Source organism: Artemia franciscana, chromosome 3, assembly GCF_032884065.1.
Source record: "Artemia franciscana chromosome 3, ASM3288406v1, whole genome shotgun sequence".
In the NCBI taxonomy this organism is placed as follows: domain Eukaryota; kingdom Metazoa; phylum Arthropoda; class Branchiopoda; order Anostraca; family Artemiidae; genus Artemia; species Artemia franciscana.
In genome coordinates this window covers 11,260,878-11,275,019 of record NC_088865.1, presented here as the reverse complement: position 1 = coordinate 11,275,019, position 14,142 = coordinate 11,260,878, and the positions used below count along the sequence as shown (strand labels likewise).

The 14,142-nt window shown below is 36.6% G+C and overlaps 1 protein-coding gene across 2 annotated transcripts in view; it reads left to right on the top strand.

Annotated features, from left to right (window-relative positions):
* The window catches only part of LOC136024880 (PDZ domain-containing protein GIPC3-like), a 101,719-nt gene that overhangs the window by 18,847 nt on the left and 68,730 nt on the right, over nt 1-14,142 (top strand). For both annotated transcript variants that reach the window (XM_065700411.1, XM_065700409.1), the window contains exon 4: nt 11,975-12,113. In XM_065700411.1, coding sequence (XP_065556483.1) covers nt 11,975-12,113 — 139 coding nt within the window. The remainder of the gene's footprint in view (nt 1-11,974; nt 12,114-14,142) is intronic.

Here is a 14,142-nt window from a genome sequence, read left to right as displayed (position 1 = left end):
AATCACAAGAACAGCAAGAAATCAGGCTTGCTGCTGATAGAGAAAGTAAGAAAAGAAAGCGTGCCGAGGAATCAGAGCAACCTGAAAGTTATCGCCTGACATTCAGGTACAACCCAGTCGATGATTATAGCTTGAGTAGATGTGTTCAAATCGGGACAATGTCTAAAATTTGTTCCTATTGCAAGGCCTTGAAATTCAATGGTGAAACAATGGGAATGTGTTGCGCCTCAGGAAAAGTTAAACTTCCTCTATTGGCTGCACCACCAGAGCCATTGAAGACTTTCCTTACTGGAACTACGTCAGAATCTAAGCGTTTTTTGTCAAAAATCAGAAAATACAACTCATGTTTCCAAATGACGTCGTTTGGAGCCCAAATCGAAAATACAGATCAATTTATGTCTACTTTCAAAGTAAAAGGGCAAATTTATCATAGAGCAGGGTCCCTTCTACCATTCTCAGGCGAGAATCATAAATTTTTACAATTGTACTTCATCAGTGATAGAAATTCTGAATTGAATGCACGTTGCGAAATTTCTCCCAACGTTGAAAGGACAATCGTTTCCCAATTGCAACATCTTCTCCACGAAAATAATAATTTAGTGCGTCTGTTCAAAACAGCCATCGATTTGATGCCTTCTGATACGCATAAAATTGTTATTTCCGCTGACAAAACGCCTCCTGGCCAACATGTGCGTAGATACAATGCTCCAACTATCGACGAAGTGGCAATCGTTATGGTCGGTGATCAGTTTTTACCTCGAGATATTATTCTTCATTAGCGAAACGCTCAGTTGTTAAGAATTGCTGAAACTCATCGATGCTACGATGCCCTACGATGCCTACGATACTGCAGATTTTACTTCAAGGACAATCGGCGGTTCATAGGCATGACATTACGGCCCGTGTCTTCTGGCAAAAGTTGAAATCACTGATAAACTACATTGTAAAACTTGAAGTGTTTGGGTCAGTGCGATGCTGGATGTACTCAGTGGAATGGCAAAAACGAGGTTTGCCACACGCACATATACTAATCTGGCTACATAAAAAAAATTACTTCGAACGAAATTGATGATGTGATTTCCGCTGAAATACCTGATAAAAATGTCGATAAGGGGTTACATGATATTATTGTAAAAAATATGATACATGGACCTTGCGGTGCACTGAACGAAAATTCACCATGCATGGCAAAAGGAAGGTGCACAAAGCAATATCCTCGACTTTTAGTATCAAACACAATTACTGGCAATGATGGTTACCCACAATATAGAAGAAGATCTACTGAAGATGGCGGTAAAACAGCAATAATAAAGAAGCGTAACGGTACCACCATCGAAGTAGATAACCAGTGGGTTGTTCCATATTCCCCATTATTATCAAAAACATTTAATGCACACATAAACGTTGAATACTGTAACTCCGTAAAGGCAATCAAATACATATGTAAATACGTCAACAAAGGCAGTGACATGGCAGTTTTTGGCTTGCAGCCCGAAATCAAAGATTTCGATGAAATCGTATAATATCAGGCTGGAAGATACATAAGCAGTAATGAAGCTGTTTGGCGAATTCTTTCATTTCCGATACATGAACGTAGTCCAGCTGTTGTTCACTTAGCGGTACATTTACAGAATGGTCAACGTGTTTATTTCACGGAAACTAACGTGCAACAAAGAGTCCTGAATCCACCGGATACAACATTAACAGCTTTTTTTTCGCTTTGCAAAAATGATTCTTTTGCAAAAAAACTGCTGTATACGGAAGTGCCTTCGTATTACACGTGGAATACTAAAAATAAAGTATTTGAACGTCGAAAACAGGGTAAGTCAGTCGACGGCCAGCCTACCATCTTCAAAGATACCACGATAGGATGACTCTACACCGTTCACCCCAATCAACATGAATGGTTCTTTCTACGCCTGCTTTTGGTGAATGTACCCGGTCCGACATCCTTTGAGTATTTGAGGACTGTAAATGGTACTATACATGACACTTACCGTAGTTCATGCCAAGCTCTGAATTTATTGGAGAATGACCAACACTGGGATAACTGCATCAATGACGCGTGCGAAACGTCAACCCCAAGTCAAATTCGTGCATTGTTTGGCATCATTTTAACAACTTGCTCTCCATCAGCTCCTACAGAGTTATGGGGAAAATATAAGTCAAAAATGTCCGAAGATATACTCCATCGAAAACAGTTAGAGACGTCAGATATTACTTTTGATTTTACATCAGAAATTTATAACTACACTTTAGTTGTTATAGAAGATTTGTGCGTACATATGGCAAACAAACCTCTTCAGGATTTGGGAATGCCTTCACCGAACCGTATCGCTGCTGTTTCGACGTGTGTAGAATTGGATCGTGAACAAAGTTACAGTACGAGTGATCTATTGTCGTATGTACAAAATAACATTTCCAAGTTAACGTCGGAACAAAAAGACATTTATGATACGATAATGCATTGTGTCGATAACAACGTTGGAGAAATTTTCTTTTTGGATGCGCCAGGAGGTACTGGTAAAACGTTTGTGATAAAACTGATTCTGGCATCAATTCGATCAAAAAATGATATAGCGTTGGCAATTGCGTCGTCCGGAATAGCCGCAACATTGCTGCCTGGTCGAAGAACTGCTCATTCCGCTTTGAAATTGCCTCTGAACTTGCATTCTACAGAAACTCCCACGTGCAATATTTCCAAATCATCTGGGATGGGTAAAGTATTGCAGCAATGCAAACTTATTATTTGGGATGAGTGCACAATGGCACACAAAAAATCGCTCGAGGCTCTGGATCAATGCTTGAAAGATTTGCGAGGGAAGTCGAAACCCTTTGGCAGCACATTAATATTGCTTGCGGGAGATTTCAGGCAAACATTACCTATAATACCTAGATCAACTCCTGCAGACGAAATGAATGCTTGCCTGAAAAATTCTAATTTATGGGCACATGTAAAAACATTAAAATTAACTACAAATATGCGTGTCCGATTGCAAAACGATGACTCTGGTCAAACATTTTCAGATCAATTGCTGGAAATGGGAAACGGAAAGCTCCCAGTAGACTCAATTTCAGGACGTATACAACTACCTGCTGATTTCTGTAATTTAGTGACGTCCAAAAATGAATTGATTGAAAAAGTATTTCCGAACATTCTAAAAAATTATAAAAATAATAAATGGCTAAGTGAAAGAGCGATTCTCGCACCCAAAAATATAGACGTCCACGAAATCAACAATATTGTTTTGACCAAGATTCGAGACCAGGCAGTCCTTTACAAGTCAGTCGACACAGTTTTGGAACCAAATGAAGCGGTTAATTATCCATCTGAATTTTTAAATTCCATAGATCTTTCAGGGTTTCCACCACACGTGCTACAACTAAAAATAGGCGTACCAATAATACTTTTAAGAAATATAAGCCCACCAAAGCTTTGCAATGGCACTCGACTTGCCGTAAAAAAAACAATGGAAAACCTAATAGAGGCCACAATCTTGACAGGGCCTTTTGAGGGTGAGGCTGTTCTTATTCCTCGCATTCCCATGATTCCAACGGATCTGCCTTTTCAATTTAAAAGATTGCAATTCCCAATTCGATTAGCATTTGCAATCACCATTAACAAAGCTCAAGGTCAATCATTAGAAAAATGTGGTATAGATCTTAATACTGATTGTTTTTCCCATGGACAATTGTACGTTGCATGTTCGAGGGTCGGTAAACCTGACAATCTATTTATATGCAGCGACAATTGGACAGCGAAGAATGTTGTATATTCTCAAGTTTTACGCAGTTAATTTGTATTTTGGAACCAAATGAAGCGGTTAATTATCCATCTGAATTTTTAAATTCCATAGATCCTTCAGGGTTTCCACCACATGTGCTACAACTAAAAATAGGCGTACCAATAATACTTTTAAGAAATATCAACCCACCAAAGCTTTGCAATGGCACGCGACTTGCCGTAAAAAAAAACAATGGAAAACCTAATAGAGGCCACAATCTTGACAGGGCCTTATGAGGGTGAGGCTGTTCTTATTCCTCGCATTCCCATGATTCCAACGGATCTGCTTTTTCAATTTAAAAGATTGCAATTCCCAATTCGATTAGCATTTGCAACCACCATCAACAAAGCTCAAGGGCAATCACTAGAAAAATGCGGTATAGATCTTAATACAGATTGCTTTACCAATGTACAATTGTATGTTGCATCTTTGAGGGTCGGTAAACCTGACAATCTATTTATACGCACAGACAATGGGACAGCGAAGACTGTTGTATATTCACAAGTTTTACGTAGTTAATTTGTATTGTATCTATCTATCTATCTATCTATATAAAAACGAGTTGTGTGTATGCATGTTTGTTTGTTTGTAAAAAGAGCGTTTGCATATGACGTCATTATTAGTACATACGGCTTTGTATATGGACAGACAATGGGAAAGCCAAGAATGTTGTATATTCGCAATTTTTACGTAGTTTGAAACACATATATAAATCTATCTATATTCACAGGTGGGACACAGGGACACAACTACAATGGTGCGTAACTAATATGGCGCGTAACGACTTACGCGCGCGGGGGGGCTTGGTGGGGCGCGAAGTGCCCCACCAACTAGGTGTTGGGGTGGCGCGAAGCGCCACCCCAACAGCTAGTACATATATATATATATATATATATCTATCTCTATATATATAAAAATAAGTTGTCTGTCTGTCTGTGGATCAGGTGACGTCATGTTTCTGTGTCGACTCTTCGACTAACGAAATTACAAACCGGGACATCGGGACACAAATGATGACCGGGACACCGCCACATAGGGAATATAAATGACGACCGGGACACTCAAAGAGAAAGCGACCGGGACACAAGGAATGTTCGATTAGCAATCACCCTCAACAAAGCGCCGGGACAAAAATGACGACCGGGACACAGGGAGTATAAATGACGACCAGGACATAAGTAAAAAAAAACTAAAAAAAGGTAAAAACTACAAAAAAACTAAAAAGAAAAAAAACTAAAAACTTATAAAAAAACTAAAAAAGCTAAAAAACTTAAAAAAAAAAATAAAAATGAAAAAAAAAGGAAAAAAAAGAAAAATAAAGGAGAAAAAAAAAACTAAAAAAATAAACAGAAAAAAGAAAAAAAAAGTAAAAACCAAAAAAAAAAAAAACTAAAAAGACAAAAAGGGGAAAAATACAAAAATTTATTTCATCATATACCATTTCAAAAACGAATGTTTATACAGACCGGGACACTGGGATACAAATGACGACCGGGACACAGGGAATATAAATGACGACCGGGACACAACTACAACGGGGACGCCGGGGGGCACAGGGGGATATATAAATGACGACGGGGACACAGGGAATGATCGATTAGCAATCACCATCAACAAAGCTCAAGGGCAATCATTAGAATCATAAGGTATAACTAAAAAAACTAAAAAAGGTAAAAAACTAAAAACTAAAAAAAAACCAATTCAAAAACGAATGTATATACAGACCGGGACACCGGGACACAAATGACGACCGGGACACCGGGACACAAGGAATATAAATGACGCACGGGACACTCAAAGAGAAATCACAGACTGGGACACCGGGACACAAATGACGACCGGGACACATGGAATATAAATGACGACCGGGACACAGGGACACAACTACAACGGGGACGCCGGGGGGCACAGGGGGATATATAAATGACGACGGCGACACAGGGAATCGTCGATTAGCAATCACCATCAACAAAGCTCAAGGGCAATCATTAGAATCATGAGGTATAGATCTGAATACGGATTGTTTTCCCATGGACCATTATATGTTGCATGTTCAAGAGTCGGTAAACCTGACAATCTATTTATATGCACAGACAATGGGACAGCAAAGAATGTTGTATATTCGCAAGTTTTACGTAGTTAAAAACATATATATATATATATATATATATATATATATATATATATATATATATATATATATATATATATATATATATATATATCTATTCACAGGTGGGACATAGGGACACAACTACAATGGCGCGTAACTAATATGGCGCGTAACGACTTACGCGCGCGGGGGGGCTTGGGGGGGTGCGAAGCGCCCCACCAACTAGGTGTTGGGGTGGCGCGAAGCGCCACCCCAACAGCTAGTATATATATATATATATATATATATATATATATATATATATATATATATATATATATATATATATAAATACATATATATATATATATATATATATTTATATATATATATCTATATATATAAAAATAAGTTGTCTGTCTGTGTGTCTGTCTGTGGATCAGGTGACGTCATGTTTCTGTGTTGACTGACGTCATGAAATTAGTTGTCGTCATTTTTGCTTTGATGGTGACGTCATTCAAGATATTTAAGACATATGTTCACGTAGAAATCTATTAATGTTTAAGTTTACAATGACTGATGAACTTACCATGGCAAAAGCCGATGAAGATGCTCAAAGAGTCTATGCCAAAAAACTTGCTGCTGATAGAGAAAGTATGAAAAGAAAGCGTGCCGAGGAATCAAAAGAACAGCAAGGAAACAGGCTTGAGGCTGATAGAGAAAGAAAGAACAGAAATCGTGCCGAGGAATCAAAAGAACAGCAAGGAAACAGGCTTGAGGCTGATAGAGAAAGAAAGAACAGAAAGCGTGCCGAGGAATCAAAAGAACAGCAAGGAAACAGGCTTGAGGCTGATAGAGAAAAAAAGAACAGAAAGCGTGCCAAGGAACTACCAGAGCAACGCGGAAGCAGACTTGCTGCTAAAAGAGAAAGTGAAAAAAGAAGGCGTGCCGAGGAATTACAAGAACAGCAAGAAATCAGGCTTGTTGCTGATAGAGAAAGTAAGAAAAGAAAGCGTGCCGAGGAATCACAAAAACAGCTAGAAATCAGGCTTGCTGCTGATAGAGAAAGTAAGAAAAGAAAGCGTGCCGAGGAATCAGAGCAACCTGAAAGTTATCGCCTGGCATTCAGGTACAACCCAGTCGATGATTATAGCTTGAGTAGATGTGTTCAATCGGGACAATGTCTAAAATTTGTCCCTATTGTAAGGCCTTGAAATTCAATGGTGAAACAATGGGAATGTGTTGCGCCTCAGGAAAAGTTAAACTTCCTCTATTGGATGCACCACCAGAGCCATTGAAGACGAATGAATGGTTGCCTGAAAAATTCTAATTTATGGGCCACGTAAAAATATTAAAATTAACTACAAATATGCGTGTCCGATTGCAAAACGATGACTCTGGTCAAACATTTTCAGATCAATTGCTGACAATTGGAAAGCTCCCAGTAGACTCAATTTCAGGACGTATACAACTTTCTGCTGATTTCTGTAATTTAGTGACGTCCAAAAATGAATTGATTGAAAAAGTATTTCCGAATATTCTAAAAAATTATAAAAATAATAAATGGCTAAGTGAAAGAGCGATTCTCGCACCCAAAAATATAGACGTCCACAAAATCAACAATATTGTTTTGACCAAGATTCGAGACCAGGCAGTCCTTTACAAGTCAGTCGACACAGTTTTGGAACCAAATGAAGCGGTTAATTATCCATCTGAATTTTTAAATTCCATAGATCTTTCAGGGTTTCCACCAGACGTGCTACCACTAAAAATAGGCGTACCAATAATACTTTTAAGAAATATAAACCCACCAAAGCTTTGCAATGGCACTCGACTTGCCGTAAAAAAAAAACAATGGAAAACCTAATAGAGGCCACAATCTTGACAGGGCCTTTTGAGGGTGAGGCTGTTCTTATTCCTCGCATTCCCGTGATTCCAACGGATCTGCCTTTTCAATTTAAAAGATTGCAATTCCCAATTCGATTGGCATTTGCAATCACCATTAACAAAGCTCAAGGTCAATCATTAGAAAAATGTGGTATAGATCTTAATACTGATTGTTTTTCCCATGGACAATTGTACGGTACATGTTCGAGGGTCGGTAAACCTGACAATCTATTTATATGCAGCGACAATTGGACAGCGAAGAATGTAGTATATTCGCAAGTTTTACGCAGTTAATTTATATTGTATCTATCTATCTATCTATCTATATAAAAACGAGTTGTGTGTATGCATGTTTGTTTGTTTGTAAAAAGAGCGTTTGCATATGATGTCATTATTAGTACATACGGCTTTGTATATGCAGAGACAATGGGAAAGCCAAGAATGTTGTATATTCGCAATTTTTACGTAGTTTAACTCCTGCAGACGAAATGAATGCTTGCCTAAAAAATTCTAATTTATGGGCACACGTAAAAATATTAAAATTAACTACAAATATGCGTGTCCGATTGCAAAACGATGACTCTGGTCAAACAGTAGACTCAATTTCAGGACGTATACAACTACCTGCTGATTTCTGTAATTTAGTGACGTCCAAAAATGAATTGATTGAAAAAGTATTTCCGAATATTCTAAAAATTATAAAAATAATAAATGGCTAAGTGAAAGAGCGATTCTCGCACCCAAAAATATAGACGTCCACGAAATCAACAATATTGTTTTGACCAAGATTCGAGACCAGGCAGTCCTTTACAAGTCAGTCGACACAGTTTTGGAACCAAATGAAGCGGTTAATTATCCATCTGAATTTTTAAATTCCATAGATCCTTCAGGGTTTCCACCACACGTGCTACAACTAAAAATAGGCGTACCAATAATACTTTTAAGAAATATCAACCCACCAAAGCTTTGCAATGGCACGCGACTTGCCGTAAAAAAAACAATGGAAAACCTAATAGAGGCCACAATCTTGACAGGGCCTTATGAGGGTGAGGCTGTTCTTTTTCCTCGCATTCCCATGATTCCAACGGATCTGCTTTTTCAATTTAAAAGATTGCATTTCCCAATTCGATTAGTATTTGCAATCACCATTAACAAAGCTCAAGGTCAATCATTAGAAAAATGTGGTATAGATCTTAATACTGATTGTTTTTCCCATGGACAATTGTACGTTGCATGTTCGAGGGTCGGTAAACCTGACAATGTATTTATATGCAGCGACAATTGGACAGCGAAGAATGTTGTATATTCGCAAGTTTTACGCAGTTAATTTGTATTGTATCTATCTATCTATCTATCTATATAAAAACGAGTTGTGTGGATGCATGTTTGTTTGTTTGTAAAAAGAGTGTTTGCATATGACGTCATTATTAGTACATACGGCTTTGTATATGCACAGACAATGGGAAAGCCAAGAATGTTGTTTATTCGCAATTTTTACGTAGTTTGACACACATATATAAATCTATCTATATTCACAGGTGGGACACAGGGACACAACTACAATGGCGCATAACTAATATGGCGCGTAACGACTTACGCGCGCGGGGGGGCTTGGGGGGCGCGAAGCGCCCCACCAACTAGGTGTTGGGGTGGCGCGAAGCGCCACCCCAACAGCTAGTATATATATATATATATATATATATATATATATATATATATATATATATATATATATATATATATATATATATATATATATATATATATATATATATATATATATATATATATATATATATATATATATATATATATATATATATATATATATATATATATATATATATATATATATATATATATATATATATATATATATATATATATATATATATATATATATATATATATATATATATATATATATATATATATATATATATGGTGCTTCGTGCCATCCCTCCACCTAGTTGATGGGAGTGCTTTGCGCCCCCCAAGACCCCCCTGCATGTAAGTCGTTACGCGCCATATTAGTTACGCGCCATTGTAGTTGTGTCCCTGTGCCCCACCTGTGAATATATATAAATATATATATATATATATATATATATATATATATATATATATATATATATATATATATATATATATATATATATATATATATATATAGATAGATATATATATATATGTTTTTAACTACGTAAAACTTGCGAATATACAACATTCTTCGCTGTCCCATTGTCTGTACATATAAATAGATTGTCAGGTTTTTCTTACTCTTGAACATGCAACATATAATTGTCCATGGGAAAAACAATCCGTATTCAGATCTTTACCTCATTATTCTAATGATTGCCCTTGATCTATGTTGATGGTGATTACTAGCGCCATCCCAGCACCTAGTTGGTGGGGGCGCTTCGCAACCCCCCCCCCAAGCCCCCGCGCGCGCGTAAGTCGTTACGCGCCATATTAGTTGCGCGCCATTGTAGTTGTGTCCCAGTGTCCCACCTGTGAATATAGATAGATATCTATATAAAGAAAATTTATGTATATAAAATAAGTTGTCTGTCTGTCTGTCCGTCTGTCTATCTGTCGAGTGACGCCGTGTCATCATGTCATGAAGTTAGTTGTCGTCATGTTTAAAATAAAAAAACTAAAAAAAAAGTAAAAACTACAAAAAAAGAAACTAAAAAGAAAAAAGAAAAAATCTAAAAAAGCTAAAAAACAAGGTAAAAACCAAAAAAAAAAAAAAAAAAAAGAAAAAAGGAAAAAAAATCTATATTTATTTCATCATATACCAATTCAAACACCGGGACACAGGGTATATATATAAAAATAAGTTGTCTGTCTGTCTGTCTGTCTGTCGAGTGACGTCGTGTTTGTCCGCATAATGTCTGAATTATTTCATCCTATACCAATTCAAAAACGAATGTATTCAAGCCGATGTATCTGATTTGGTAAGGCGTTATGTTCCAGGTTCTAGGTTCAAGAGGTTCCAGGTTCGAACCTTGGCTTAAAAAAGGTAAATACTACAATAAAAAACTAAAAAGAAAAAAGAAAAAATAACTAAAAAAGCTATAAAAAGGTAAAACCAAAAAAAAAACTAAAAAGAAAAAAAAAGGAAAAATCTAAAAATTTATTTCATCATATACCAATTCAAAAACGAATGTATATACAGACCGGGACACCGGGACACAAATGACGACCGGGACACAGGGAATATAAATTGACGACCGGGACACAGGGAATATAAATGACGACTGGGACACAGGGACACAACTACAACAGGGACGCCGGGGGGCACAGGGGGATATATAAATGACGACCGGGACACAGGGAATGTTCGATTAGCAATCACCATCAACAAAGCTCAAGGGCAATCATTAGAACCATGAGGCATAGATCTGAATACGGATTGTTTTTCTCATGGACAATTATATGTTGCATGTTCAAGAGTCAGTAAACCTGACAATCTATTTATATGCACAGACAATGGGACAGCGAAGAATGTTGTATATTCGCAAGTTTTACGTAGTTAAAAACACACACACACATATATATATATATATATATATATATATATATATATATATATATATATATATATATATATATATATATATAAATATATATATATATATATATATATACATATATATATATATATATATTCACAGGTGGGACAGAGGGACACAACTACAATGGCGCGTAACGACTTACGCGCGAGGGGGGGCTTGGGGGGGGCGTGAGGCGCTCCCGCCAACTAGGTGTTGGGGTGGTGCGAAGCACCACCCCAACAGCTACTATATAAAATTAAGTTGTCTGTCTGTCTGTCTATCTGTCGAGTGACGTCATTATAAAATTTAGCTGCATGTCGTCATGAAGTTAGTTGTCGTCATGTTTGTTATGACGATGACGTAATTAAAAGTGTTTAAGACAATCGTTCAAAGACAAATTTTTAATTGTAAGAAGATCGTGGACGGAAAAATGTTTAGTTGTAAAATGACTGAAGAACCTGCAATGGCAACAGCCGAGGAAGCTACTCAAAGAGTCGCCAAAAAACTTTGGTAAAATCAGAGTGCAACCAAATATCAAATTCGGTTCTGTAAGCAAATAATTAAAGCGGTAGTAAATGCGGTAGTTGAAGTAGCCTATACTCTTGTTTTTCTATTATTTTTTTTTCTACCAAGATATCATATTATTTCAGGTTGGAGACCATATTGAAAGGATTGATAACAAGAGTCTAGTGGGGTGTTGCCACTTTGAAGTCACCAAATTGCTCAAAGAAATTCCAAAGGGCACAACATTCACTATACACCTAGTTGAACCACTTAAAGCTGATTTTTGTGAGTAATTTTCTATACAAGCTAAATTTTATTCATATAAGTAATTAAATAAAAAAACAAGTTTTTTTAACGGAAAGTAAGGAGCGATATTAAAACTTAAAACGAACAGAAATTACTTTGTATATGAAAGGGGCTGCTTCCTCATCAACGCCCCGCCCTTTAAGCTAAAGTTGTTTACTGTTTTAAAAAGTAGAGTTAAGAGAAAGAGTCAAACTACAGCGTAAAAAGCGGGGCGTTGATGATGAAGCAGCCCCTCTCATATACGAAGTAATTTCTGTTCGTTTTAAGTTTTAATCTTAAACTTTATCTTAGTTTTGATTAGATGATTTTGATAAAAAGGGTGGAAAAGGAGGCCTAGTTGCCCTCCAATTTTTCGGTTACTTAAAAAGGCAACCAGAATTTTTAATTTTTAACGAATGTTTTTATTAGTAAAAATATACATAACTTGCAAATTAACTTACGTAAGGAATTTCTATATTCGTATATTTTTATTGTGTATCTGAAGGGGTTTGCCCTCTCGTTAATACCTCGCTCTTTACACTAAAGCTTTAATTTTGACCCAATTCTTTAAGATTGACCCCTGAATCAAAAAGGCTGTAGAATAAATAGTTCAAATTACCAAAAATACTTTAGCGTAAAGAGTGAGCTATTTCGGAAGAGATGGACCCCCATCTGCGTAATAATTTATGTTCTTTTTAAGCTTTAATGCTCGTCCTTACTTTCAGTTGAAAAAAACTTTTTCATATTTATTTTTCATTGTTTTTTTTTAATTGATGCTAGAAAATGTTCCACCCCCTTCGTGGAATTTCTCTTCTTCCATGACAAATTCCTCCAAGGGAAGATCCTCCCTCGTAGCCCCCTCCCCTCACCTCCCCCCAGCCAAAAAATCATCCTGAAAAGGTATGTACACTTCCAAATAATCATTACTGTATGTAAACGCTGGTCAAAATTTGTAACTTGCAGCCCCTCCCCTGGGGACTGTGGGGGAGTAAGTCAGCCCCAAAGACATAGTTATTATGCTTTTCGACTATGTTGAACAAACTAGTTATCTCAAAATTCTTATCCGTTGACTTTGGGAAAAATGAGCATGGGAGGGGGCCTAGGTGCCCTCCAGTTTTTTGGTCACTTAAAAAGGGCACTAGAACTATTAATTTCCGTTAAAGTGAGTCCTCTTGTGACATTCTTGGACCACTTGGTCGATACAATCACCCCTGGGGAAAAAAAAAACAAAACAAAAACAAACAAACCAATAAACACGCACCCGTGATAGGTCTTCTGGAAAAAAAAAAAAATACAAGTTCCACATTTTTGTAGATAGGAGCTTGTAGTAGGGTTCTTTGATGCGCTCAAGGCAATGGTGTGATTTTTGTTAAGATCGTATGACTTTTAGGGTGTGTTTTTCCCTATTTTCCAAAACAAGGCAAATTTTCTCAGGCTCGTAACTTTTAATTAGTAAGACTAAATTTGATTAAATTTATATACTTAAAATCAGCATAAAAATCTAATTCTTTTGATATATCTATTGGTATCCAATTTTTTTTTTAGAGTTTAGTTTACTATTGAGCCGGGTCGCTCCTTACTACAGTTCGTTACCACGAACTGTTTGATTTAATATGGCAGTATTCAGAAGGCAATCCCTAAGCTATATAAGATAATGAAGGCCAGATTCTTGGAATAAGTGCTATATGTCATCACGCATCTTGCATACTATCATATATGCAAAATATCGGATTTTGGATTTCTTTACTTTGAATGAGCCAAAAAATCAGTTAAAGTCATTCAGAAATTTTTCAGCAAGAATTGTAAAGAAGATTTTTTAGAAGAATCTTGAGGATGTGTTAAATCTTTAAATTACTTTGAACTGGATATTAGGGTGATTCAAAGTAAAGAAATCCGAAATCCAATTTTTGGCATACAGGATGGTATGCAAAATGGGCAATGACATTTATTAGATGTTATTTGACCTACAACCTTAAATTGCCTAGATCGTTAAGGTTTATGATTTGCCATTTTACATTGATGTCTGTGG